The following is a 27,558-nucleotide window of genomic DNA, read 5'->3' on the forward strand; positions in this document are numbered from 1 at the left end:
CCTATTTAATTCTCGTACTTTGGTTCATTTGTGTCATTCATACAATACAATGACTAAGGAATTGATTACTTATTACAAAATCTTATGGAACAGAAATTAGTTGTTTGTTTGGTTTTTATACTTTCTTATTTCAGAGATAAACCCAACCTCCTTTTTTTTTAAATTTTTGTCTCCTGTACAAAAATTAATGTATGTTACATACTGTATGTTACATACATACTACATAACCTGTTGTAGTATTAACAATAACGTTCACTAAAAACATTTTTTTTTTATTGTAATTTTCACTTAACTTTACCTCGTTGGCATAAAGAAATATGTTTCTCGTTTGGTACTGTCATGACTGCCTATTGCATCGTCTTATAAATATTCATAGAGTGACACTCACATTCTGTTCTAGCTTTATATGAACGTCTTCTTACAATTCTATTTGCGTAAAACTGCTCTGTTTTTGTAAAAGAGAAAATCGCGAGAGACTTGACGAACCTACACATCAATTTTAATATATACACCATGTAATATAAGACTATAGGATTCTATCACATAGGTACTATGCAGTGGCGGCGGAACCGGGGGGGCTTGGGGGGGCTCAGCCCCCCCAATAAAAAAGTTGAGGGGGCAAATGCATGATAAGCCCCCCCAATATTTACCAAGGCTCCGAAACTTACATCTGCCCATTTTTCAATGCATACTTGTCGATCTGTCCGATGCACACGTATACTCTATAGGTGTAATAATTTAAGTAATTGCTGGGGGACCCTCGGCCCGTCCCTTGGCTATAGACCACATTGTCACCCCAACCGCGTCTTCACGCCCCGTGAAAAGTGGAAGCAGTGAGTGTGAGTACCGGTGAGCGTAACACAACTTCGTCTTAGGCCAATGACTTGCCTCATTTCAGCCAGTTCTCCAACATCCCCTTACTTAGTGGTGGATCGAGCGTCCATATATACAGTCAGGGCGGATCCCCCCCCCCCCCTGACGGACTCAAATGGACTGCTGGCGCCCTTTTCAGCTTTTCACTACTTTTTACTTATTCGCGATTTTTGACTATTTTATTGCGCTCTCATATACCTATTGACATTTGTCATATTCTGTCGGTGTATTTTCCGACAAAATGGCGACGACACCTATTTATTCTCCGTTTATCTGCTAATTAGCAAGGCCCCGGAAAGGGTCATTTCCTGCAATCTCGGGAGTATCTTTACTCAAAAATTTTCTGTACGCTCCGCGCCAACCTGTGGTGGCGCTCCGCTTAGATAGTGTCGAAAGCGCCCCTACAGACCATTCTTGCCCCCCCCCCGACCAATACCCCTAGCCCCGCCACTGCCCTTACTACACTCAAAAACGTCTTTGCGAGTACACTAAAAGTAATAGCAACTCTCTTAAAACACCATCGAATATACAAATTACAATGTTTTTACAGACTTAACGTGCAATCTGAGAAATTGCAGGCTTGAGACACATATTTTAGGGCCAGGTATTCGCAGCATAAAACACTCGGGAAGTGCCGTTTCCGGTCATCTGGGGGTTTGAAAAAACCCAAAATTTTCTTGTACGCTCCGCGCCAACCGATGGTGGCGCTCCGCTTAGATAGTCTCCACACATTAGCCCCCCCAATAATTTTTCCGTTCCGCCGCGCCTGGTACTATGTACAACCCGACCAGTATATTACCTACACAAGACATAGAGACTAGTATACGTATTAACGGTGATGTTGAAAACCGATGTAACGGTGTCGTCCGATAGCCAATAAGCACAGTGATAATGTGACACGCTTTAAGATTTAAAAGATGCTGGTATAGGCGTATATACGGTTTCACTGAAATGTATGAAATATTGCAGTATGTGTGATATCTTCACAGTACATTTAAACTATAGTATATCCATACGGACTCAAAAAAACTAAATGCGAAACAATGGTGAACATTATTTGCGGTTTTCTTCTTAAAGCAAAATTCATATTCCAATTTTTTTTCCCCGCTTATGAATATTGATCTGATGGATTAGTGTTCCATTTATGAAACCATATAGCCTACAACAACCTCAATTTGCATTCTTTTTATTCCCCCCACCCCACCCCACTACCAAAAAAAAAACACGCTGATTTGCGAGTTACGAAAGTATTTAATCAGGTGCAATCCCAAACAGACACAACACAAATAAACAACAACATTGTCTTCATAATTTGAATCAAGATTCAGTGACGCTATCGTTGAGCCCCATTACCCCCCCCCCCCCACCCATCGAGAGTCACTTACGCTATCTTTCAGCCGCATTTCCTCCCCTCCCAACCCTCTCCTCAACTTCCACCAGGAGTCTAATTAATCCACACATGATATGCATTCTGCTCCCCACTTATATAAACCAACATTACAAACCGTCATTTTCTATTTTGAAAGTTCATCCTCCTTACTTTTTCTCCCTTTTTTTTACCTCCTTAAATGACTCTCGACATTAAAAGGACAAATACCATATCAGCGAAAAAAAAGTAAGAGTAAGTCCAAATATAGAAACTTGTTAGATCCATTTAAGAGGAAGGAACAGAGAATGAGACAGACAGAAGAAACAAAACTTTAATAATGAAGTAGAATATTTTAAAGCTGAAAACACCGAGATTCGTAGAGATTATACAGGCGGAGGGCTTTTTACTCGAGGCATCATTTACACTAGTCACACACTAATCGGAGGATAAACCCGTTTGCTGATTTTGGTCGCCTTTAAGGCGACCGCTACTCTTTTTCTTTTCTGCTTTCATTCTTTCGTTCGTTTTCATAACAAACATAGAAAACGAAACACGTTCTTGTTCTGCAGTTTTGTCCCGGTCCGTTATGATTCTTAACGAACCCTTTCACTGATAGGGATTGAACGAAAGATGTCCCCGATCCGAGGTCCAAAAACATGGCGAGCCAGTCGTACGTATTTGGTCTGGTTGAAAAGAGCATGGAACTTTGTGGAATTCGTCACTTTCGGGCGAAAAGGTAAAACGGTCCTGTGTGATCGATGGCGACAGTAGCGGCGAGAGGTTAAGCTGAGAAAAATCGATGGTTGAATACGTTGGCTGTACCGACAGTTGTAAGCATTTCCTCTGAGCGTCGGAGGCTATCTTGGGCTCCTCTTGGACCGGCATGCTGGGCGGGTCAAAGAGCTTTCCAGTTTCGGCAATGTCGGTGAAGTCTTCGTGCGTAACCGGTGGACAGCATAGTATCTGAGATGACGGGGAGGAGGGTAACGTGACTGTTGTGTTAGCTTCCATCGGACCTCTCTGTAATCTTTCTTGCACTTTGATGGATAACTTGAAAGGTAACGAAGGATTCGGCGAAGGAACGGGACCTGGCGACTTGTCGTAGTTTTCACTCTTGATGGTCGTAGTCGTCGTAGGACAGTCGTCGAAAACGTCGTTATGAATGTCGGCGCCGGGACTCGTGCAAAACGACTCGGTGTCGGACAGGAAACAGCTCGATCTGGCATCGCTCGTCGGCGAACTACAGGTTGACCCGGCGTCATCCTTTCGCGTCCGACACCATCCGAGCTTGAACTTTATACTCCTCAGGCAGTCTTGTTTGGGAATGTAGCTTACTAGAACTGACGACCGTGCCAGAGACTGGTCTTCCGGACCACCCTTGACCGCTAAATTTTCTGGAAAGTCGAGGAAGTTGCCATCCGAGGTACAGAACATTTCCTCCAAGAGATCGTCGGACAGGCTGGTGATTATCTTCGACTTCTGCAGACGGTTCATCCGACGGCCACTTTTCGAAATCGGAGAAGTCGGTTCCTGAAGGATGAAGAAATAAGTAGATTTAAATAAAAATTATACGTTGCTTGGTGGAAGTTGAAGGCTACGTAACCGTGGCTTAAACTCAAAAGACTTATGAACATTGAAGAAAAGACGCGCAGCTACAAGTCTCCTTCCTATTGGACCACCCCCCCCCACCCCACCCACCCACCCCCCCAAAAAAAACCTTTTTCATGATCTCCCGCAATCGGTCTGTCCTTATAGAACGATTTAAGGTACAAGACCAGACAATGTATAGACAACTGTAAGACCCACTATTTCAAGAAGGACGGACCTTGGTCTTATAGTCATGTACGATTGTTAATATAATCATCTCGAAAATCAAAAACATTTTCAAAGATCACTGTAACAATATCTCAATCAGTTCCACCACCTTCCTGCATTTCCCTCACCCACTGAAAATGCTATTGCACTGTTTTCCCCTTCCAATGACCGTTCAACACTTCTAGTCTTGCATTGCCGTTATTAGATCCATGTGAACTTTCGCGCCGACGACGTTAAACGGCCAACTTACTGCGCAAGGTTTTCAATATTTTTTTTGGCGGGAAAAAGAAGGAAATCGAAAAGAACAGAGAAAGAAACACATAGTACGGTGGTGATGTAGGGGCAGACAAGTTGTATACCCGGGAAGTAGTAATGGTACAACTCCCTGGTATACCTATACAGTGTTAGTAGTATAACACGAGATATCAACCGATTTGTCTAATATTGTCGTGTGTTCCATCTAGACGAACATTATCAAATTTTTTCAAGTTGCTGCGTTGCACGTTACTTGACAACTCGACGAATATTGTTATATCTTGACGTGCTTTCAAGTTGCGTTAAACATCATATTTTTGGACTAGTTGTCAGTGTGAAAACTAACAACTCGTCTGTCGCTTCAAGACCACCGTACGTGCGGGTAATATCTTCTTCTTCTTTTTTAAATTATATAATGATATTCAACTTACCGTGGAGTTAATTCGCTGAGGTCTTGTCGCAATCCCGTTAGTCCGCGCCATTTTTTTCAAGTTGCTTCTTTTCATCTTTTGTCTGCAAGTAATCAAGTAAATAAAGAAAGAAAATATATTGGTGAGTCTTCAGGCAAAAAGAGAACAACATGGATTACATGCCATCTACCATTTTACATGACCCTTCGTAACCTCCGCTTCTATTGGATTTTGTCAATGAGCCGCTACACCTATGACACCCGTCGGGTTGGCAGGCAAAGGAGTATGTAATACTTCAATGCGTACAAACTTTCCCGCCGATTTTAATCATCGCGCGAACTAGGCACGTGTGTTTTGTTTACATGAAGCACGCGGCGACGCAGAAACTCATTGCTGACGAGTATAGAAAACTCGTCGATCAATTAACGAGACAACAAAACGGCGGAGCCGCGCGGTATTTTCAATAGCTTACCCGTCCTGTTTGACGGCCTCTGTTATTTGCCCTAATAAAATATCGCCCACGCGCCTCAATTTAAATAGTAAATTTTTAACAACCAATTAATACGAGGCTTACATATATATACAAGTATTACTGGCGTTATGGGATAAGGTTGTGCATGAGTTGCGTGTGCCGGAATTACAAAAACATAAAAAGAATAATAAAATGTTGAATGCATGCAGGCAAGCAATATTAACAAATGATGTTATAATATCGAGTCGTACGCTATCGTGGGACTTTTATATCAAACAATAATTAATTGTATGTACTGAATGCAGATTGAGCACGACTAATATACAGAAAATGCGGCAACCGCAAGGGCTTAGTATTCTGTTTGAGAGTTTATATTATCACGTTGACTTGTTAATATGTGTATGTATGTATGTATATATATATATATATATATATATATATATATATATATATATATATATATATACGTTAGCGAATTATGAACGGCTAAATCCATTTTCATGTGTCATGGTGTAATGAAATTGATGGACTTATGCTTTGTTTCAATCGTGGCGTATCGTACAGTATACTATACTCGAATGTGCAAGCAACTACACTTCAAACTCCCATGCATATACAGAGTCACAGTGTAGCCGTATCAGCGTCGCAGTAACGAAGTGTGCACTGTTGAATGTTATTCACGTCTACACCTACATTGACAGTTATTCAATCCCTCTGAATAGTTGGCGTATATAAAGGTAGGCACTCAGGACTAATTTGCTTCTTGAAGCAACAAGAATACCAACAACAAGACCGGCATTAATGTTACAAAAACATTGATCACAGTAAATAGGTCAATGCCTACATATATGGGTACCATATATACTTTGCGCTTTTACACACTCTGTGCACCGTCGCGCGCCCGCCGAGATTCGCGCCAAAAAAGCGGCACCTGCGATTATTCCCAATTATTAGACAAGGGAGACCGCGAATCAGTGAATACCCCTGGCGACTGAATGTTCCTTGGATACAGGACGGATTGACCTTACAAGGTAAATGGACTGAATTCAACATTCAATTAAACGGCATAAGTCTAGCGGAGAAACGGCGTACTTCGCCAAACACCGGGGAGGGAACTAGCACAAAGTGCACTGCTTCATGAAAATACAAGAAAGTGTTATACGAGCGTGTTCCTCAGTCAAACCTCGCTGCTCTATTTATAGGATTCTAAAGAGGCCATCAATCCAAATGTGTCGTTCTTAGCATTTTACTGCCTATATATACCTCCATTCAAAAGACATTGCCTCGATTACAAAAATATGGCCAAACAGAGGGTTGGTGACGACCGTGTGTAGCAACAATAGATTTATTTTATCGATTTTCGACGAATGTTGTAGCCTTCTATTCCGGATGGTCACACATCTTCACAACTCTGCCGTCTATAATTGGAGCGTTGCACAAAACGAAAAAAAATTCCTTTAAAAAAAAATTCCTTATACACTTGCCGAATTAGCGAGGGTTAACCTGTAGTAACTCATTTCCGATTTTTTTTTTTCTGTGTCGGTCGATTTAAAGAGGAAGGCCGTGAAGGAATGAATATATACAGTAGTACATATTATACGGGACGAAAACTATACGAACGAATATATGACAGGAACTTGAGGAGCGAAACCGATCTAGAGCTACTAAATGAAGTGTAAGTCCAGGTTGCAAGTTTCAAAGCAACGCTATTATAATAGGTTTTTTCTATGATTTATTGAAAGTACAGGTTAAAGTTTGTCTCATTAAAAATGACATGTTCGTTTGTTTTGTTTGCTTTGCTTGTTTGCTTTTCTCATCCAATTGTGATGCTCTTTCGATTACCTACATAATCTCAGTACGATTCGTATATAAGGTATACGTATATATAACATGTTAGCAAAACTCGATATAGTAAATTCCACATAAAAAATGAACTTTCCTCTCAATTACTGTGCATGTGTATCGCACCCATAGGGTGCCACCAAATCATCTATTTTAACATTCTACCCGTTTAAATGTAACACCATTCCTTTGAGAAACGTTACACTCGAAACTGTTCCTTACTAAGTAACACGTTAAGTCTGCCACCAGAAATGGACAACCCATTTCTACCAATAAGTAAATATTGTGACAACTTTCTGTCACTACATCAATAGATGATCAGATAATGGTTGACCTCTTGTTAAGGTCATGTGGTGAAAATTGATGAAGTGGCTCCAGCTTATTGCCTGTATTTAAATCACCTTTTAACGGTACTTTGCAGAGAATCTTTGACCTCTTGGTTTCGCTCCACTGAACAATACCTCCCACATCTTGTACAAGTTTGCTTTCTGACATGCCTTTTACAACACATGTTTTTCGCTGTACGCCCAAACCTGTATATGGTTGCGGCGTTATATAATCCGCGATGTAAGTTGCAACAGTTTCTCATGACAACTCAATTAGATATCACGGGACGGAATTACAACTCGTAAAGTTAATGAACTTATGATAATGAAAGTATCAACATAAGAAAATAAAAAATAAAATTATGATTTCACATTTGAGGCCATGTTTGACAGTAACCCTTTGAAAACACTCTATATATATATAAACTATACAGTTAACATTATCTGCATGGTGAATTGATGCTGACATAAAATCTGCACTGACTTTTTACCTCTCTCATATGAGAAATAAACGATGTAAACATTGTAAAACCCATCAAGGACCCTTAGAGGTTATACATGATTCCGTAATTGACTCGAGCTGCGCGAACCAACACGCGAGGTAATTTTTGCAATCAATAAAGAAAATGATTTCTTCTCGTTTTGGTTTACTATTAATAAAGAAAGCCGCTCATATTCTTCAAGTGATTTGTAGTCTTCACGATCGTTGTTACCATCGTTGGCTTCCCATGGCAACGGAACAACAATAACAATAACGAGTACGTGATATTGAGATGGAATGAGCCCTCGTAACCAAAACAACAAAAATCCTTAAATTGTAATGAAAGGTTTTCTTTTCTGTTTTGTTATATTGACAAACACCCGAGGACGAGATAAGTGCTGCCCAAATGAAAATTTTAACGACATACACGAAATTATTATAAAAAAAAATTGACGAAAAAATGAAGAGGTTGTCAATCCGGCAGAAACGTGTCGCTTAATAACAATATACATCTCGCCGAGGTTCCACAAAGTCGATTTAGAAAGTCGAAATGTATATTTTCTATCACACCAAGAGACCCCACCCGTTCATTATGATGTTTCTAACATTCAGTTACGGTATGATTCATATTAAAATCCTTTGGTTTATCTAAAAGATCGACTCGGTTATGTCAATTTTCGATACAAACGATTTAAATTACTGCCATTTTGTGACTCACTAAGTTTGAAATTTAATTTGGTCCAGCGGGTCTGTATACCCATGACATATGGCGAGCATATATAGCGAATGTTGTCAACTACCACGATTCAAAACTGAAATCACCCGTAGGGAGGGGGTTAGGTAGGTACAGGTGGGGGTATTTTAGTTTAATTTGTACCGGCAACACAACAACGTTGGTTTCAATCCGTCCCATAATAAAATGGTTTATATCTGAAGTTCATACCGTCGTATAAATCGATAATTCTTAGGTTCGCAGTTATACGGTACACTAGAAACAAATGTGTATCTTTCAAAAAAACATATTATCGATGTTGGTTGGTATGTTTTTTTTTTTTTTTTTTTTTTGTTTTGTTTTGTTACACAGCTCCATGCCAGTCCATTGGCAGACGGATATCTCAACTGATTCTTTCTAATCACTTAGCGCTTTTATTTTCCTTTTTTACCTCTTACGCGTTCCATACAAACCTCGCGTCGTTGCTTGAATTCTATTTTTAGCGGTGACGTGCTGACGAATTCATATTATTATATGCAATTTGAAGCATATGGGCGAATAACAACATGTTTGCGAAGCAATGATCGAGGCGATCAGTTGTATAAACTCGAGTATTTGCATTTTGATGATGAAACTTTAAATGGTGCGTGAATTGTGAAGTGATGTAAATTGCATGATAAAGATTGCATATATACAGCCGCCGCATGCAATGGTATAGTAACTTGTTAGGTGGTATAGGCGGACTGAACCGAACAACAACGCACTTCATGAACATATTGAGCATGTGATTATGTGTAAAATCTAGGTTGAGGACGGATCAACTAGGTCTATTGTATACTCTCCCCCCATGTCATCATGTGGTGACTTACATACATGGATAATGTAACCCCCAATGAGGTTATCATGCATGGAACGTTTACACGCACAAGTCAACTTGTCTCACAACAGCACTACGTGAAGAGCGCATTGGGGTGGGGAGGGTAGGAAGGAGAGCGGAAGTGGGGGGTTGGGGGAGGGTGCGGGAGATGAGACCTGTCTTAGACCTATTCTGGAACGCACTATTCGTTAACCAGGTACATTTAAAGAAAGGAATCAAGAATCGAAAGTTCGGCGAATTGGACCAACTTCACATAGCAAACACAGTAGCACATGATATTGACTTACTTTACTAGCTTGTTTTCGAATTCCTGGACGAGTTGTTTATCGAGAATGTTGTCTTCCGGTTCCCAAGTGTTGTGCCTGTAGATATCGTCAACAGGGAAAAGAAACCATTAATTTAAGTCAAGAAGGTTCATGAAGCACAAAAACAAAATGTTTTCATTTCCAAATAAATGGTGATACTACACAGTGTTATATAAAGTTAGGCACAACATAACTGGTTACATCTTTCTTTTTCATTCCTATTTCTTTCAGTTTCGATATGATGGTGAGCTATAAAAAAATATATATAAAAAAAAACCTTGGAAAAGTTATGGTTGAAGTTTGACGCGCCATACAATTAAACTGGAAAACTGAAAGCTTTACCGATGACCCCCAGACCCCCCTCCTCCCCCCAGACCCCCCTCCTCCCCCATGGCCTATACCCCGCCAGTAACCGTTTTTTAGCCTTTGTCGTAATTATTTCCCCTCGTTATCTGATTTCCAGACGATTTCTTGAAACTGACATTGCTCTTTACATGTAGGCTAGCCTATTAAAAACAATAACTCTATAACATGAATCTCTGTGTATCACTGTTGTACAGCACAATACAACGAATGACGGTGTCTGTACTATGTCTGTACTAAGTCTGTACTATGAACAGTTTAAAAGGGATTCAGTGAGATTCAAACTTGCTAGATATGCTCGCATTGGTAAACAAACTTTTAAGGATGTGTCCAAAGTTTTGTTGTTTTTTTTCAATATTTATATGCATGAATCATGCATGGTATTCATTATACGTTTGTGATAATCTTTCTGCCCACAAGCTTTTACATGGTGACACTAATTGAACAAAAGTGAGTGTTAACTGTGACTTTAGTAGACGATCAAACTGTACTTCTTCATTCTTGTTTCCATTTAAAGCCCCCCCCCCCCCCCCACTTAAAGAATTCCTTGTGACCAAAAGCGCTAATTAACACTAACAGGCTCTTATTTCACCGGGAGTAGTGTATTTGGGTAACAATATCGCACGATCTTCTCCGCGTATACCTTATTTCGCGGAAATATGTGTATGCGGAACCCGACACATCAAGCATAGCCTATATACAACAATATAAAAAAAAAATATGTATTTACGAAAACCCCTGGTTGAATTGTTCAAGCCTATATACAAAATGTTGAACGTTTATAACAGTAAGACCATATACGGCCTACGGGCGGGGACGACTTCTTTCATAAAGCAAGTCGGAGTGCCATCGTGGGACGCGTTGGATAACTTAACATTTTAAGGATATAAAACAAAGACCTCCGCACAAAAAAAAAAACCCGACGCTCATTAAAATTCAGACCGTTGGCGGGAAACGAATGAAACCGCGGGAAACCTTTTGAACACATACCTGTTTGTCCAACCTTTCCATTTGACGAGGAATTCTACTCGACCCTGAGAACAAAATCGAAGAGAAATGAAACAGGTCAGTCTTAAAATTATATGAAATGTTTTTTCTTACAAACCTCCATGCAAGGTCACATTTTGTCTACATACCGGTCGAGTTTAAGCTGCTATAATTTGATAATTATTTTGCTACAGGAGAGATTAGGGTTGGTTAACAAGTTCCTGCCTCGACCATGGAAACATTATTAGCAAAAAATTATTTTGTAAATTAACGAATTTAGACTTCTCCGAAAAGGTAAAAAAAGGGGACTCGTGCACAGCTTTAATTTTGATTTCAAATAAACGGAGGAAACATCCACGATATGGTGAAGATAAATTTCACAGTATAATTCCGTTTTTTTTTAAATAATTAATATGTTCGCTTTGGCGTATAATGCATAAGCAAAAACAAAACAATTGGTAACGTGCCTCTAAAACGAGTGCATATACACAATGTTATGACAAAACACACGCATGAGAGTCCTCCAAAAATCTTACCTATGCACTTAACACCTATACCTCCCTGCTTACACTACCAACGATGTATGTATGTTCATCGTAAGATATAAACCGTATCAATCTTTTAAAAATAGATAACACTTTTGCAGGGAGAGTGAAAGCTTTCACTGTGCAAATATATAAGAACTTATAAACATAGCCGGACTAGTTTCACATCTACCATTACACCCCTCAAAAATCAATACAGTGTTGTACGCCCACGCATGTTCATAAAATAAGCGGTTGCTAACAGCGCATCAAGCAGGCTCTTTTTTCTTGGAACACTGCCAAGTTGATACATATTATACGTGAAGTGTTTTCTCGAATGTTCTTTCATGGCGATGTCTATATATATATTATCCAGGGTCGTAAGCAGATATATATATATATACTGAGCCGTCCGTTTCTTTGAGACGTAAAATTTCATGCAAAAAAAAGGAAAGAAATGCAGGGCAATTACACTCAGAGACTGCAAGTTCGACATGATTTTTTTTGTTTAAAAACATAGGCCTATCACATGTATTCTAAGAAAAGGCCTGTAACCGATGATAGGCCGCTGAAAGGAACAAGAAGCAACAACCCAAGATAAACTGATGAATAAGTACGCTAGGCAAGATATTGAAGGTTAATTCCAAAAGGATTTTCGTTTTTGTTTTTTATTCTTTTCTGTCTCTTCTTTTTGTTAAAGTTTCGTTCGAAATCACTCATATTGTATCGAATACAAGTTTAAACATGTACCCCGTACACATAGGAGTAGTTAGTCTGTAATTTTGCTCCCCTCGATTACATACACGTTGTGTATAAATCTGTACATATTGTTTAGAGTCTTAATCCACCTTGGCTACTTGGTGAAGTTTGCTGGCATTATTTAAATTACGATCAAGTTATGATCGGTTACGACTATTTAATTGGCTTAACTTTGTACCAAGTGGGGTTTATTTGCATTTCTTATTCACCGAATACATTTTAGTCGGACGGCGAAATTATACCGGTAACATTTTATGCTTCAATGAGGTTCTGTAAACAATTGTGGTCAAAACTTTCGCTTTGCTAACAGTATTAACTTTCACTAATATGAATGATGCTTAATCGATATGAAACTTGTGATTGTTCATCGCGTGACTTGGCATCACATGCAGGCTCATTAACTGGGATAAAAAAAAAAGGAAAAAGTCCCCACCTGCAATCATTAATGTCAGCTTTAATGTTTACATGTCTATACGCCTATCTGGTGACGTTTATCATGTAGATTTGCTTAGCGCAAGTTATACAGTATACTGCGTGTATCATTAATACACATTGTATTTGATATATATATAGGCCAACGCTAATGCGCAGAAGCAAGGTAGACTACATTTTTCGTCTATTGGTTTAGCTATATGCCCAACGGTTCTTGGAGACGTGAGCAAAGCAGAAACCCTGGTTTCGGTTGACTTATTTCTATCCTCTAAAGGTCAGTCCGTATATATATATAACAACCTGCAACCTAAGGTGTAACACCTTCTGCAAAATTACTAGGTTATCCCCCAATAATAAGTGAATAATATTATTTACAGATAATAACAGCCAGATTTAAGACTTTAAGTGAAGGGAAACTGGCGGAGAGAGAAGAGGGTGTACAAAAGGGGGTGGGGGGGGGGTCACGGGAGATGGAAGACGTAGATTGGCTCAAAAGCTTTTATTGGACACAACACTGAGACGCTACCGAATGTGTAGTATGAACTAACTTTGTCTTCATATTTAATCTCACTCTAAAATATTCCGTTCATTCACAATGGATAGGCCAAACTCTTATACAGAACCTTACATACCTGTACACAGAATTTATACACAGCCGCATCCTTGATGTTTCTTCTGCAATAAACCGCAATCATTTAATATCCTGACAGCGTATAACATGTGATTTTAACCGCAAAACACTATCTCAATACACATATACATTACACGAACTAGACAGTTTCGTTTCTGGATATATTTTCCTTCTTCTTTATATCTCTGCGGTTTATTTATATAGATAAGAACACATTATATCATAATAAATTTCTCCCATTTTTTTTTTTGTTTTTTTTTTGCATCATATCATTCTATCCGACTCCGAAACTACATTTCCAACACCCCATGACAGCGTAAAGCCTTGTTTTGATCGTTATGTGGCTGCTTTTTCATTGGTCACGTTCGAACTGCTTCACAAGAGTTGGTATGCGCAAACTTTCGTCAGATATTTTGTGGTTCTGAGTAACAATCACCGAGATGTTATGAAAAGATGTTATGTTCGTTGAAGCAACAGCCATGCTCAAAAGTATTTCGAGAATGATTTCCAAATGCGTTTTTCATCTTGCTTGAATAACTCACGACAGTTTATTAACTATACCCCTCCTCCTCCCCACTCACTCACACATCACACACATGCACACAAACAATGCGCATTTATATAAGCAAATCAAGCAAGTTTACCATGGACGTACTCGATTTGGTCGCGTTCATTTCGTTCGAATAAACATCAGTATTCAGTAGCAATATTTTTGTACATCCAAACACATCATCCACTCACATCATAATACATGGAGGTTTTATTGACATTGGCACAATATAAATGTTTCTGATATATTGATTGATTGATGGATGTATTATGCCTACATGGTAATACATACCTCCATGTCCAACATGTATTCGCAGATCTGTGACATACCTATACTGTACGTGTTAGTTGTGGTAATTCTGAAGTGGCCAGTAATGGTACAGTTTCAACGTATATGGTACAGGCAAAATAAAATAAAAAGTTGTTCAACCTATACAGACCGAAAAAAAGAGTTGTCCAGTAAACTAAATTTAGTATCCCTTGTTTGATGAGCAAACTTTGGCCTGTCATTATGATCGATTCTGGCGCAATTTTGGTGAACTATTGTGAATACATTCTTATTTTCATTTGCCACAAGGCCGATAATATGTACTTAGGCTCTTCAAAGACCATTGGCAAGTAGTATCGAAGGAGATCCTATAACAATGTATTGAATGTTTGCTGTACACATGCAACATACCGTATATATACTGTACTGTACAGGGTAAGTGGGTGTGTAATTGCATGGTCATATATAGTGTTCACTATTGCCGTGTTAGAAGGTAGGAGCCATGATGAACCAATCATCCAGCAAGAAAAATAGAGAAATAAATAACAACCAAGTCACGTAGCAGACCAGGCCGTGCGACGCGGACGAACCACAATAATAACGAGCCCGCTTTTTATTGACCGGGACGTGACGAAACCACCGACCTCGCCGTTCACATGATGAGTTTCCCGCGCTCCGTGACGTCGCATGAAAAACATCCGAACGAACGACACGTAGGCCAAAATATTACTAGTAGGTATGTATAGGCTTTCATCATAAACCTGATTGAAAAGCGCTTCAGCGAGCTCAAATACCTGCCACGCAACGATTTTTCATTTAACCACAATCCACCTTATAACTCCCAAGGGTGTTCGTTCCCGTTATAGATATGAAAATCAGTCTAACTATTAAATATGGGTGAATAGAGGTGACTTTGAGGCTTCAAGGTGGTACATCAAGGGCATAATTTCGTATATACTTTTGCAGTTAACAAGAGGGAAATGTATATGGGTTTTCTAACGGATACCAATTTTAGTTTATTCTTTTTAAACGACTCTCTGAATACGGAGTTGTTAATCTAATATGCAGCTCCCTGGAGGTATGAATTCTCTCAGTATCATGAGTGCAAAAGTGTCTAAAATGGTTGTAGGTATATATCTCGACTTACATAATAAATGATAAAATGTGTATACTGATTTTAATGCAGGTAGACCTATATCCGCATTATCTTCCATTAACAATAATACGCTTTCCCCCTTCGCATAATAATAGCCAACAATCACAACAGACAAGAACATTCCTCTGGATACTAGGGCGTGAAGACTTCTAAAAAATTGGACAAGGTAGCTAAGCGAGCCACTTAAAATGAATGGGTGGTGATTGGCGCAGAACAATTAACATTACCCTTTGAAGTTATGTTCTGTATTGTCAATAGTATTGATTCTTTGTCGAGACTTTTCCGAGGTCACATTGCAGCAGGATACGACCTCGGCGGTCTAAATGACAGAATACAACAAGAGTAATTTCTCATCACATGAGCATGGAGGCCACCGGGTCATTCAGCGGGCAGCGTGGCGCAGTCTGTCAAAAGTATGGAGGCCATGGGCCCATTCAGTGAGCCACATGGAGCAGTGTCAAAACATGGAGGCAATGGGCCAACTGTTGGAAACTGATATAGTTAAAGCAGTTAATTTTTGCTCTGCCATTTTCTACTAAAATAGTTATGTGACTCTTGGATATACGATCTGATGCGGTTTCCCAAATCTTCACTTTTGAGTTAAGCCAAACTCCAGAAAGTTCCGTCAAACAAGAAGGGAATCAAGTGGTCATTACAAAAGTAAGTTACGTAAGCAAAACTTCATAGAATTTATATGTAAACATTGCTTCTAATGATAACAGAGTTTGTGTAAGCGAGAGCTAGAATACCAGGCGTTGTAAATATATCGATCGCTGCCACAGCGTTGTCAGTTTCTCCGGGGTTGCCCGTGTCCTCCTCCACCCCTCTCGGACTCCACCCCCACCCCCTGCCAACCCCTCCCCTTCACCTTTTATCTCCCAACCAAGATTGCCAAGACCGTTGTTGTTCTTCTAACCATGGAGGTAAAACAGACCTCCATGTTCTAACTAACAGGAAGCTGCCCATTTACGATTTATCCGTATTTTCAACAACGTGCACCGTTTTACAATTTATGAAACATTGAACAACGCCACCGTATCAAGTACCGGTTTTTTTCTGGATAATATTTCCTCGCTTGCAGCACACCACGTTCCGCCAGTGAAAGGTCAACCAATGGCAACAGCCCATTCATAAAGTGCGACGATAGGTGTTGCACGGTTGACTATCCTGCAAATTCATTCACAGCACGCATGCTTTCTAGTTATAACGGCGTCCATTTGAAAGATGCGCGGGAGTTATTTTATTTAATTATACAAGTTCAGTTGCTTTTGCATTCGTCTAGGATTTCGCTAAGTGGCAAGGTCCGTTATAAGCTCAGTAATATTGCCAAATTTCTTTCAAACCTATAGCTGGGATATTTGGGCAAATATTTTTAATCATTTTGGCGACAAAACCCGTTGGTGTCAGGGCACATGTTTGCCTATCACTACTTTAGTCTTTAGATCAGTCGAGTTATCAGGAGGTTCAGCTGACTTGTGAAGTCATGTATGGTTCAATTACAGTAACTGCCAAAAATACGCTTTTTTTCACATTTTTATTTCTTCGTGTGGTCAGATTGATACGCTCGAGCAATCACATGAATGCGTGTGGAATGTAACTTGACCAACAACGCGCGTACGTGTTAGTTACCAGACAGGCCACCTGTACATGCTACAATACAAGCATCAATAAAACAATTCGATACTGCAGATAAAGTTCACGATCGTATCACACCACAAGATCGTGTGGTCAGCTCAACCGGACCCATAGAAATTACGAGACATGATGTCGAATATTTCACGTCCGCAAGTAGGCCCTATTGTGAATTTTGACGTGCCCCCCCCCTCATTGATCACCTACCCCATCACTGCCCCATGATCTGGGGACGTCGGGAATATAGCCAGTGGCGGAGCGTCCATACAGTCGGGGGGGGGGGGGCGAATGCCCCCATGACGGACTCAAATGGACTGCTGGCGCCCTTTTCAGCTCTTTACCACTTTCTACTTATTCGCGATTATTGACTTTTTTATTGCGCTCTCATCTACATATTGACATTTGTCACATTTTGTTGGTGTAATTTGGCGATGACACCTATTTATTCTTCGTTTATCTGCAAATTAGCCAGGCCCGGAAAGGGTCATTTCCGGCGATCTATAGGGAGTATCTTTACTCAAAAAAAAATCTGTCCGCTACGCGCCAACCTGTGGTGGCGCTCCGCTTAGATAGTGTCGAAAGCGCCCCTACAGACCATTCTCGCCCCTCCTGACCAATACCCCTAGCTCCGCCACTGAATATAGCACTTAATTATCACCATTAGTTTAACGTCAGTATTTTTGAATGAGGTGACTGTTTTAACACACAAGCCTAACGATGCAGAGGTCTGACGGTGGGGTGGGAAAGAGACGTATGGGGATGGTCATGTTTGTGCCGACATATTTAGAATCTCACCATGTAGACATGTCCATTAAATTTCCAACCACCACAAATTCTAAGGTATCAAACTTGGAGCAGAATTAGCCACCTTCACTATACCATGGAGTACCTCACGTATAGCACCTCCGATTACACCCATCCGTTGACATTTAAGGCGCTACTTCATGAGTCGGTGATAAATATTTTTCAGGCTCTTTCCCGTTCTCCTTTCCCTCCACAGAACTCCTCTCCACCCCACCCCCCCCCACTCCCCCGGCACCTCACCCAAAATGCCGCCCCGATGATACACCCGCTCCCAACCCCTCTGTATTTGTCTAACAACTTTTAAAATTATGCATGACTAAGGTTTATTCTTATAAAACCTCTAAGTGTCGAACGCAGAATTGCGTTGACTGCTAACGGTTACAAACAAGAAGTTGAAAACTAAATATGACATATGCTTTTCTCTACAGAAGTAATTAATCCATTTAGGTATTACATACCTTTCGTAATCGCTTCTTCCGTATGGAGTCCGCAATGTATATCTCCGGTACCTGCAAAACTTGGCGATCGTGAAACATGGTGAAATTTACTTGAAGATTAAAACACCGAGATAAACCCAAAATATCGTATCCGAAAATTCCTTGGCGTTTATAACTTTTATTAAAAACAAATATGAGAAGTTTATTCCATTTATAGATTTCCAAGAGCTTAACGGAGCATTCGCTCTGATATCATTAGTATTACACGTGAAAGGCACGTCTGCTTAACTTGGTTCCGATCTACCGTCTGACAAATCAGCCAGGGTCGTCTGCTATATATTATATATGTTGTTACGTCAATGCATAACAACCAAGGTTGGCTGTGTAAAGACTACACTGTACATAAACATAGCACTAAGACATGCACACAGCAACGCTGTATAAATGGGATATGTTTGTTATTGTGAAACGCTATAGGTATAGTATTGGTTGGAACTAGTAATAACTGGTTGGTCGCTTGGCGCTACGTGATTGGTTGATTGAAAGTGTGAGTAACCGTTTTAGCTCCTGTGGATTGGATCATTTGTTCACGGTGTAAGGATTGTTGATTGGTTAAATTCTTGTTACCGACCTTAATAAACGTGTTCACTTAATCGTCATGTCTACGATTAGATCGGCCAAGTATTTCATCATTCTGGAAAGCTCTGATTTTATGGTCCGATGTATATAACTTTCCAATAATGGAAGGTAGGGTATATATGTTCTTCTATGCTCTAATTGTATTGAAAATTAGGTTATAGCAGTAGAAGAGGTGTGTTGTTAGAGAAGAATCTAAGTTTGAATGGATATGATTTGGTGTGCCCATCTCGTAGAAACAGCGATTAGACATGAACATGGTTGGGGGGGGGGGGGGTGAGGGGAGGGAGGGTTATAATAGTAGTGTTGTGCACTGGTTAAAAGTAAGGTAAAACCGATTGATCCAGACCAAATTGCGGTCACAGTCTTTCAATTTTTTTTTTTTTCAGTACCCAGTTTATTTTTCGATTTGTATTCATTAAACTCAAGCTGGATTGTAAGGGCGGATGCAGGATTTTATAAAGAAGGTGGATCTTTCACTAAAACATTTTTATTGTTACTGGTGTTGTTCACGATATTATATATGTTACAATAATGTAGGCTAACTTGTGCCTAACATTATCACACATACATATAGCCTAAATAGATGTACGGTTCAGCATAATCTGTCTGTACACTATTCTATTGTGCAGCAAGACAGCAAATACATTTCTGTGTTGTTTTTATTGTTGCTGGAAGACCAATACTGGTTTAGGACACCTTAACGGCGTCCCCGTGCCCCAATTATTTGATCATCATTGAGTCCGGCGGGCGTTTTATTCACTACAAGAGCCCCGTCATTCCACCCATCCCAACGCGGTCCGTACACACCCTTCTTTCAGTCAGTATAGTGGGACTATACCAACTTCGAAACCTCCGTGTTAATAAATCCCATCATAGTGAGTGATTATTGCCTTTGAACGGCTTGGTTTGAAAACTTATTAAAAACATATTGATATCAGATACCAGTACAAACATCAAATACATCAGGAAGAGCTGGTTTGATTTTATCCCACGTGGATGCATGTTGTAAAATATAACAAGGACAATAAGACCTCGATATGAAATTGATATGTAGGTGGTGTGGGTGGGTGGGTGTGAAGGAGGGGAAAAGCGCCAACACAGAAGAGAACTGAAAAGTTGACTCTTTGGGTCCTGGTAGATGCATAGGGAAGGTAATATTAAGAGAAGACGGTGTTATTTACACAGCGGGGAAAGGAGCCATGGAGGAAATTGTCCTGTAACATTTAGGCCTAACATTATTGTTTCGAGATCTCGTCTGGGTTATTTACGTATACGTGACAAAATTTCGTATTTTTTTTGTAACTATAGGGGCATTCGTCACTTGATCACTCCATCAAACCATTGGCATTGTCCTACAGGTCAATAATAATTAATGTGCAACTGAAATCGAGAACGTCAGTGAGCATGTCGTTAATATTCATACAATATAAACGGCATGAATATGCATGATTTTAACGGGGATATTCGACTCGGCAATAAGAAGATCTAATTGTTGTTGTTTCTTTGTTGGAGGTGTATGTGAGGTGTGGGTGTGTTTTGGTGACGTAAAAGGGAATTTTAGGTGTGGAAATGTTGTAACTGACACGGTATTTTCTTCCACTTAATAATCAAGCACGTATATAATAAATTGATGGTTGACACAATTCATTACAACTTCTAAATTTGCGACCTATCACTTCGCCGCATTATAAACAAGAATAAACTGGCGACGACTAGCTGCCTCTTTTAATCAATAACGTAAACTCGCTGTGATTGAATAGAGCATAACACTTCGAAGGTTGCATTTTCACTCTCGAAAATGCAAAATCACCGCAATTATAGCCCCACATTATTGCTTTTTCGAGTTATAATTCTGCCACAATTCTTTGATTTATTCTATCAATACGGAAGTTATTTCGTATAAGATAAGCTGATAATAAAATGTCCTTTGGGGTGGGGGGGGGGGTAAGAATTAAATGTTGTTATGTCATACCGTCCGTTGGTCTATGTGACAACGTGGGAGGGGCGGGGCGGGGGGGGGTGGGGAGGGACTTCAGAAGAAATAAAGATGCATTTAGGGCCTACTTGCCGCAGATCTAGAGGGTTTTTTTTGCTCTTTCTTTATCAAATTTTGTTCATACGTTTCAAATGTTTACTTCCGGTGATTTTATATATTTAGAGAACTGTGTCAGTACAGGCCTATACTTGTTGTAAAATTACTGCAACAGTGAACTATGACATAAGTCTTTACATTATGTCAACTATTTTAACTCATTGGCGGAGGAAACGCCCCCCCCCCCAATAATCTTTCAGCCCAGCCCTCCCCTATTGATAGAAAATAGGTCATGTCTGTCCCTAGAAAAGCATTGCCTCCCCCACCCCCCCCCCCCCCCAAACAAAACCCATAAGTCTATAGTTACGCTCTTGTTTTTGCTAAGTCTAAACCATATTGTATTCAGAGTGAGATTACAATTAATTAAACTATCTGTATAAGTGATTCTTCATAATATATCATTATAAATTGTAGTTATAATACTAATCAGTAAACCGTGGAAGATAGATTTCACCCCTTGGCCATACTTTCTTTATTAATCTGAAAAGTTTGTTTGGGTTCTATATAGTTCTTATGGTGACCTATAGACAGTATATTGAAATCAACGTTGGAAACAACTTGTTGGAAATATGCGTTGGAAATTGTGTTTGCTTTCGTAATTTTTGAAAAAGTATTGCAAAACCTTTTTATACGGAAATTTATTCTGGAAGTTTCGACTTCTTTCTAGATTAATGCCAGCTTCTATGGTGTCTGCATGCAATGTAGCTAAAAATGGTAGCTTTTTTATCTGAACATCAAGTACATTCCAATGTAGTTAGAATTGATCTTTAAGTTGTTGTTGTTGTTATTGTTGTTGAGATGTCCTGCTTTATCGCTCAACACCTGGTGCAACACAACACATTACATCACATCGTTTATACATCACTGTCACAATCACAACATATATGTACTTTACACATAATCCTATAGCACACTTTCAAAGCATTATGTACCTCAAGGCCATATTCCTATCTGCATATTATACTAGCCGGGCCTGAATTGCGATATTGCCATAAAGTTGTATAATGAAAATTTACAAATAATGGCACTCCTGTCTGCGAGGAGCAATAGGCATTTCCAAATCATTTGAAAGGTTAGGGAGAGGAGTGGGAGGGGAGGGGGGGGGTGTTCGAGATGTGCGTATAGCCTCCTTCAAGTGGAAAGAAAACAAACTAAAATTTTGTTAAGTATAGGGCTGAATACAAACTTTGAAGACAAAATACACGAAGGCGTTTCCACGGAACACTTGAACGAATATTTATTTGCGTGTATCTCGTTTGAAATGAAAGTGTCAAAACTGAACGAAACTCACCCAACCACTTTAAACTCATCATAATGAAATATGCAACTGTACTTGCTGATGTGTTCCTTTCGCTTCTGAATCGCTTCATCTATAATTATTTATTTATTCATGTTTATTTTAAGCCTGCAGTTGTGTATAGTACGATGTACGGTACATATGTATTATAATTAGGGGCGTTCGTCACCGGATCACTCCATCCATCAAACCTACAGTTGTATAGTACGATGTAGGGTGCATGTGTGTTATATTTAGGGGCGTTCGTCACCGGATCACTCCATCCATTCAACATGCAGTTGTATAGTACGATGTACGGTGCATGTGTGTTATATTTAGGGGCGTTCGTCACCGGATCACTCCATCCATTCAGCCTGCATCTGTATAGTACGATGTACGGTGCATGTGTGTTATATTTAGGGGCGTTCGTCACCGGATCACTCCATCCATTCAACATGCAGTTGTATAGTACGATGTACGGTGCATGTGTGTTATATTTAGGGGCGTTCGTCACCGGATCACTCCATCCATCAAACCTACAGTTGTATAGTACGATGTACGGTGCATGTGTGTTATATTTAGGGGCGTTCGTCACCGGATCACTCCATCCATTCAGCCTGCATCTGTATAGTACGATGTACGGTGCATGTGTGTTATATTTAGGGGCGTTCGTCACCGGATCACTCCATCCATTCAACATGCAGTTGTATAGTACGATGTACGGTGCATGTGTGTTATATTTAGGGGCGTTCGTCACCGGATCACTCCATCCATCAAACCTACAGTTGTATAGTACGATGTACGGTGCATGTGTGTTATATTTAGGGGCGTTCGTCACCGGATCACTCCATCCATCAAACCTACAGTTGTATAGTACGATGTACGGTGCATGTGTTTTATATTTAGGGGCGTTCGTCACCGGATCACTCCATCCATCAAACCTACAGTTGTATAGTACGATGTACGGTGCATGTGTTTTATATTTAGGGGCGTTCGTCACCGGATCACTCCATCCATCAAACCTACAGTTGTATAGTACGATGTACGGTGCATGTGTGTTATATTTAGGGGCGTTCGTCACCGTTTTCGCCTTCAGACGCAAGATCTAGCTCATCCTCTCTGGCTAGCTCATCCTCCATGGAGTTTGTGACCCGGGGGAAGGGCTCTACTAGGTGGAGGTATCCCCCCCCCCACTCCCATGTTTTATATGATAAATTGTTCTTTGTAACAAAATGGTGTTACATACTGTAATTTTACCAGAAATGTCAGCTTTTTTAGCCCTCAAATATCGGCGACTTTTCCCCCTCCAAATGTTGTAGCGACCCTTTATTACTTTTGTTTACGGCGATGCTATAGGTAGCGACACGACCCACTATGAATACTCCACCTATACCTTGAATAACAGGGTCTTATACAACACAATACTGCAGGAGTTCATCACTCTCTTCCGGAGAACAGCTGAGAAGCTTGAAATTTCTCGGAAAAACGTCACAGCACAACTCCGATTAAAATTTGAGCATTCGATATAACGTACACACACACACACACATATACACACGTACGTACGTACGCACGCATCTTCGTATATGAAGGACACTTTCTAAAATACTTCACTAAGTGTGACGTCAGTAGCTGCTTTAACTGGTGTGTCCCACGTGGGCAGATTGACACATTTCATGACGTCATGACGTGATTGTTACCGAGGGTGCATGTTTCGTTGATTCACTAAAGACGCTATATTGGCAATGGGTAGAAACATGGATCTGTTTATAGCTCCATGGTAGAACAGAGCTTGTGTAAATCTTATTTATAGCTCCTTGCTGAAGCAGGGAGAGCTGTTTCAACGCCCTTCCTGGTGGCAGGTCAATATATAAGAGTGGTAATGATACATAATGGTGATATATTGCTCTATTGAATAACGACGTCACAATTACATCATTCACGTAGTGAGTATTCTAATCAATGCTAAGATGGATTAGTTCATAGGTTTGTTTTTATACACACTATGCAGTCGACGATTTATTTACACGAGAGCTTATACAGCTTCCAGAATCTACGGTATGCTTGGTAAAAGAGACACTAAACCTGAAAGATGTCTATATGTTTTATACGGAATGCCAAATGTATCAAAAATGTCCAAAACTATATAAGCATGTCCAAAATAATATAAGCATGTCCAAAAAAATATAAGCATGTCCAAATTTATATAAACATATCGAAACTAATATAAGTATGTCCAAAAATAATATGATCATGCCCAAAATAATATGAGAGTGTCGAAAAATTATATGAACATGTCGAATGTAACTGCTAACTTCAACTTTTTAGTGAACATTTTGGCATCTGAATTCACGCCATCTGTTGCAAAATATCCAAAAAAATATAAGCATGTCCAAATTTATATAAACATGTCGAAACCAATATGAGTATGTCCAAAAATAATACGAGCATGTCCAAAATATTATAAGAGTGTCGAAAGACTATATGAGCATGTCCAAAATATAAAAAAGTGTCGAAAAATAATACAAAAGTCTCGAGCGTAACTGCTCGATTCTACTTTGTAATGAACAGTCAGGCGTTTGAATTTACGCCATATGTTCCAAATATCAAACTTTTTATTTTGGTATGCTGAAAACAAAAACACCATATCCAGCGTAACTTAAGACGATATACAGTTCATCCATTACCGTATTAGTGTGTGTGTTAATATTTTAATGATATTTCGATCAAGAACGATTTTATTTTCGAGGAAATATTAGTTGAGTTGTTTCGTAGCGCGAGTGATCAACCTGGCCCCAAGGTGCTGTAACTATCAGTGAGTTTAATAGGAAGAACCACTGTGTCCAACATTCCACGCGGTTTAATCAATAATATGTAGTTGGCGAGTTCTTCCCACGTTTCCATCTTGAAATTTAGTTAAAAGGTGAGAGTGAATATTAAACGTTGAATACCCCTAACCTAGGCTTATTTTTTTTAATTCTGGGCTAGTGGCCGACTTCGCCTGGTAACCGTAATTAAGTGTCACAATTTTCCGTTAAAAAAGTAACACAGTATAGTACTTCATTTTCACTGTCAACGTACGCATGTGTGATAACTACTGTACGTTGTTAGCGCTTGTGCATGTTGTACGTACTTTCGCACGTGAACTTCTTTGCCTTCGCAACAATATATGAATAATCTCAGCACCTCTAGGCAGGGCGAAACCACTCACATTACGAAGGGATGTGAAAAGGAAAAATGTTAGGTGATGGTCTTGTTTTTACATATTTTGAATTATTTGCGTCACAAAAACAGAAGAATGTTTTAATAATATATTGTCATAATGATAACCATTGTGTCAGTTGATACAAATTACCTCCAAAGAAGGTATTGTAAGCTAATTTTTTTTCGACATACCAATATAAAAGTTTGATATTTGAAACATTTGGCGTGACTTCAAACGCCAAAATGTTCATAACAAAGTTGAAGTTAGCAGTTACACTCGAGACTTTTATATTATTATTCGACACTCTCATATAATTTTGGGCGTGCTCAAATTATATTTGGACATACTTATATGTGTTTGGACATGCGCGTATTATTTTGGACATGCTCATATAGTTTTGACATGTCTATATAAATTTGGACATGCTCATATAAGTTTGGACATGCTTATATTTTTTTTGGATATTTTGCAACATATGGCGTAACTTAAAACGCCAAAATGTTCAATACAAAATTGAATTAGGCAGTTACATTTGTCGCCCTTGTATTATTTTTCGACATTCTTTTAATATGTTGGACATGCTCATATAGTCTTTCGACACTCTCATATTATTTTGGACATGTTCGTATTATTTTTGGACATACTCATATTAGTTTCGACATGTTTATATAAATTTGGACATGCTTATATTATTTTGGACATGCTTATATTGTTTTGGACATTTTTGAAACGTATGGCATGCCGTAGTTTTAACTTAGTTTAATTGAGTAATCCCCCAAGGGCTAGAAAGCCAATGGAAGCTCATTTGAACTAATCCCTTCCAGTTTGATGATCGTGGATAAATGCCGGCTTAAACCAAGCCTAATCTTTCGATGAGTGTTCAAGTATAATTACGACGCCGGCATGTAATTGTCGCACTCGTTCCTGCACCCCCATTCAGCGCCCCCACTGTCCCTCATCCGCGGCGGACGAGAGTGTACCTCAGCATCTGACCACTTTCTCAAATACTGAGAGAGGTATAAATGCACCCCACTCATCATCATTGCAATGAAGCTATGGTGACAAATGTTGTTTCGAAACCATTATAATGACAAAACACAACCCTAGTTCCCATTTCGCAGAAACACCAAATCCACGGAAGACTCCGCCCAACAATACCGCAAAGGAAACAAGTTTGAATATGGTCAAGAGAATCTTGTTCCTTGGTGAGGATTTGGGAACCTAATAACCGCTACACACTGCCTTTCACGTCGAAGTTGGGTTGTCGCTCTGTACTGTGACCAAGCATAATGTTATATATATTTCGTACATTATTAGATACACCTCGTTTCGTTTCGTTTCGTTTATTTCACTTTTTTTCCTTTTTTACAATTACATTCACAATAATGTATAATACCAATGTCAAAGAAAGAAAAAAAGCATGGAAAATCTGAAAAAGCTACGCTTGTACACTCATAAAGTGCAGATTCACCATGAACAAATTAAATACAATACGCTAACTACACCCCCCCCCCCCCCTCCCCACTTCCCAAACGGGAAGCACAAGTAGCATTATTAAATGTGATAACTTTAACGCATATATTACAAATCATTGTTTAACAAATATAGCTTCAGTTGCTTTATGAATATTGATAAGGTTGGTGATTTTTTAAGTTTGGGTTCGAGAGTATTCCAAAATGTGGCATTCTATACATAACTCAGAAATGTATGTGGATACAACCATTTGTCTGCCCTTAATTGGCAAGTTGTAACCCCACCCCCCCCCTCCTCCCAACCCTCACACCCATCTTGGGGTGTTACATGCCTAAAAACGCATACTGTTACGTTGGGTATGTTATACGAATATCCAACCAAAATAATAGTATTGTGAGGTATCTTGAACCATAGGTATTACCATATACGAACATGACCGTACACACTACAAACATCTACACATGTACTGAAGTATTCCGTACATCCTATCATGTGTTTCGTAACACTAGGACTCACGGGAGTTCAACATAGGGCATGACGTTCATCTACGCAAGTATACCATACTATACCGTATACCGTATAATACCGTACACC

The 27,558-nt window shown here is 39.5% G+C and overlaps 1 protein-coding gene across 1 annotated transcript; it reads right to left on the reverse strand.

The window, feature by feature from the left end:
- Positions 1-163: 163 nt before the first annotated feature.
- On the reverse strand, positions 164-18,655 carry LOC139959472 (uncharacterized). The gene is made up of 5 exons (XM_071957130.1): positions 18,301-18,655; positions 11,091-11,134; positions 9,720-9,794; positions 4,744-4,825; positions 164-3,772 (listed from the first exon to the last, which is right to left on the reverse strand). Exons 1-5 carry the CDS (start codon positions 18,376-18,378, stop codon positions 2,849-2,851), a joined length of 1,203 nt encoding a protein of 400 aa, XP_071813231.1. The 5' UTR covers positions 18,379-18,655; the 3' UTR covers positions 164-2,848.
- Positions 18,656-27,558: the final 8,903 nt, after the last annotated feature.

The sequence above is a fragment of the Apostichopus japonicus genome, chromosome 19 (assembly GCF_037975245.1).
Source record: "Apostichopus japonicus isolate 1M-3 chromosome 19, ASM3797524v1, whole genome shotgun sequence".
NCBI lineage: Eukaryota > Metazoa > Echinodermata > Holothuroidea > Aspidochirotida > Stichopodidae > Apostichopus > Apostichopus japonicus.

Excerpts from the sequence above, each read along its gene's own strand:
- LOC139959472 (XM_071957130.1), bottom strand. The coding sequence starts at position 18,378 with ATGTTTCACGATCGCCAAGTTTTGCAGGTACCGGAGATATACATTGCG. Across the intron at positions 11,135-18,300 it reads GGAAGAAGCGATTACGAAAG|GGTCGAGTAGAATTCCTCGT; the intron begins GTATGTAATACC and ends TTTTGTTCTCAG. Across the intron at positions 4,826-9,719 it reads TTCGAAAACAAGCTAGTAAA|ACAAAAGATGAAAAGAAGCA; the intron begins GTAAGTCAATAT and ends GATTACTTGCAG.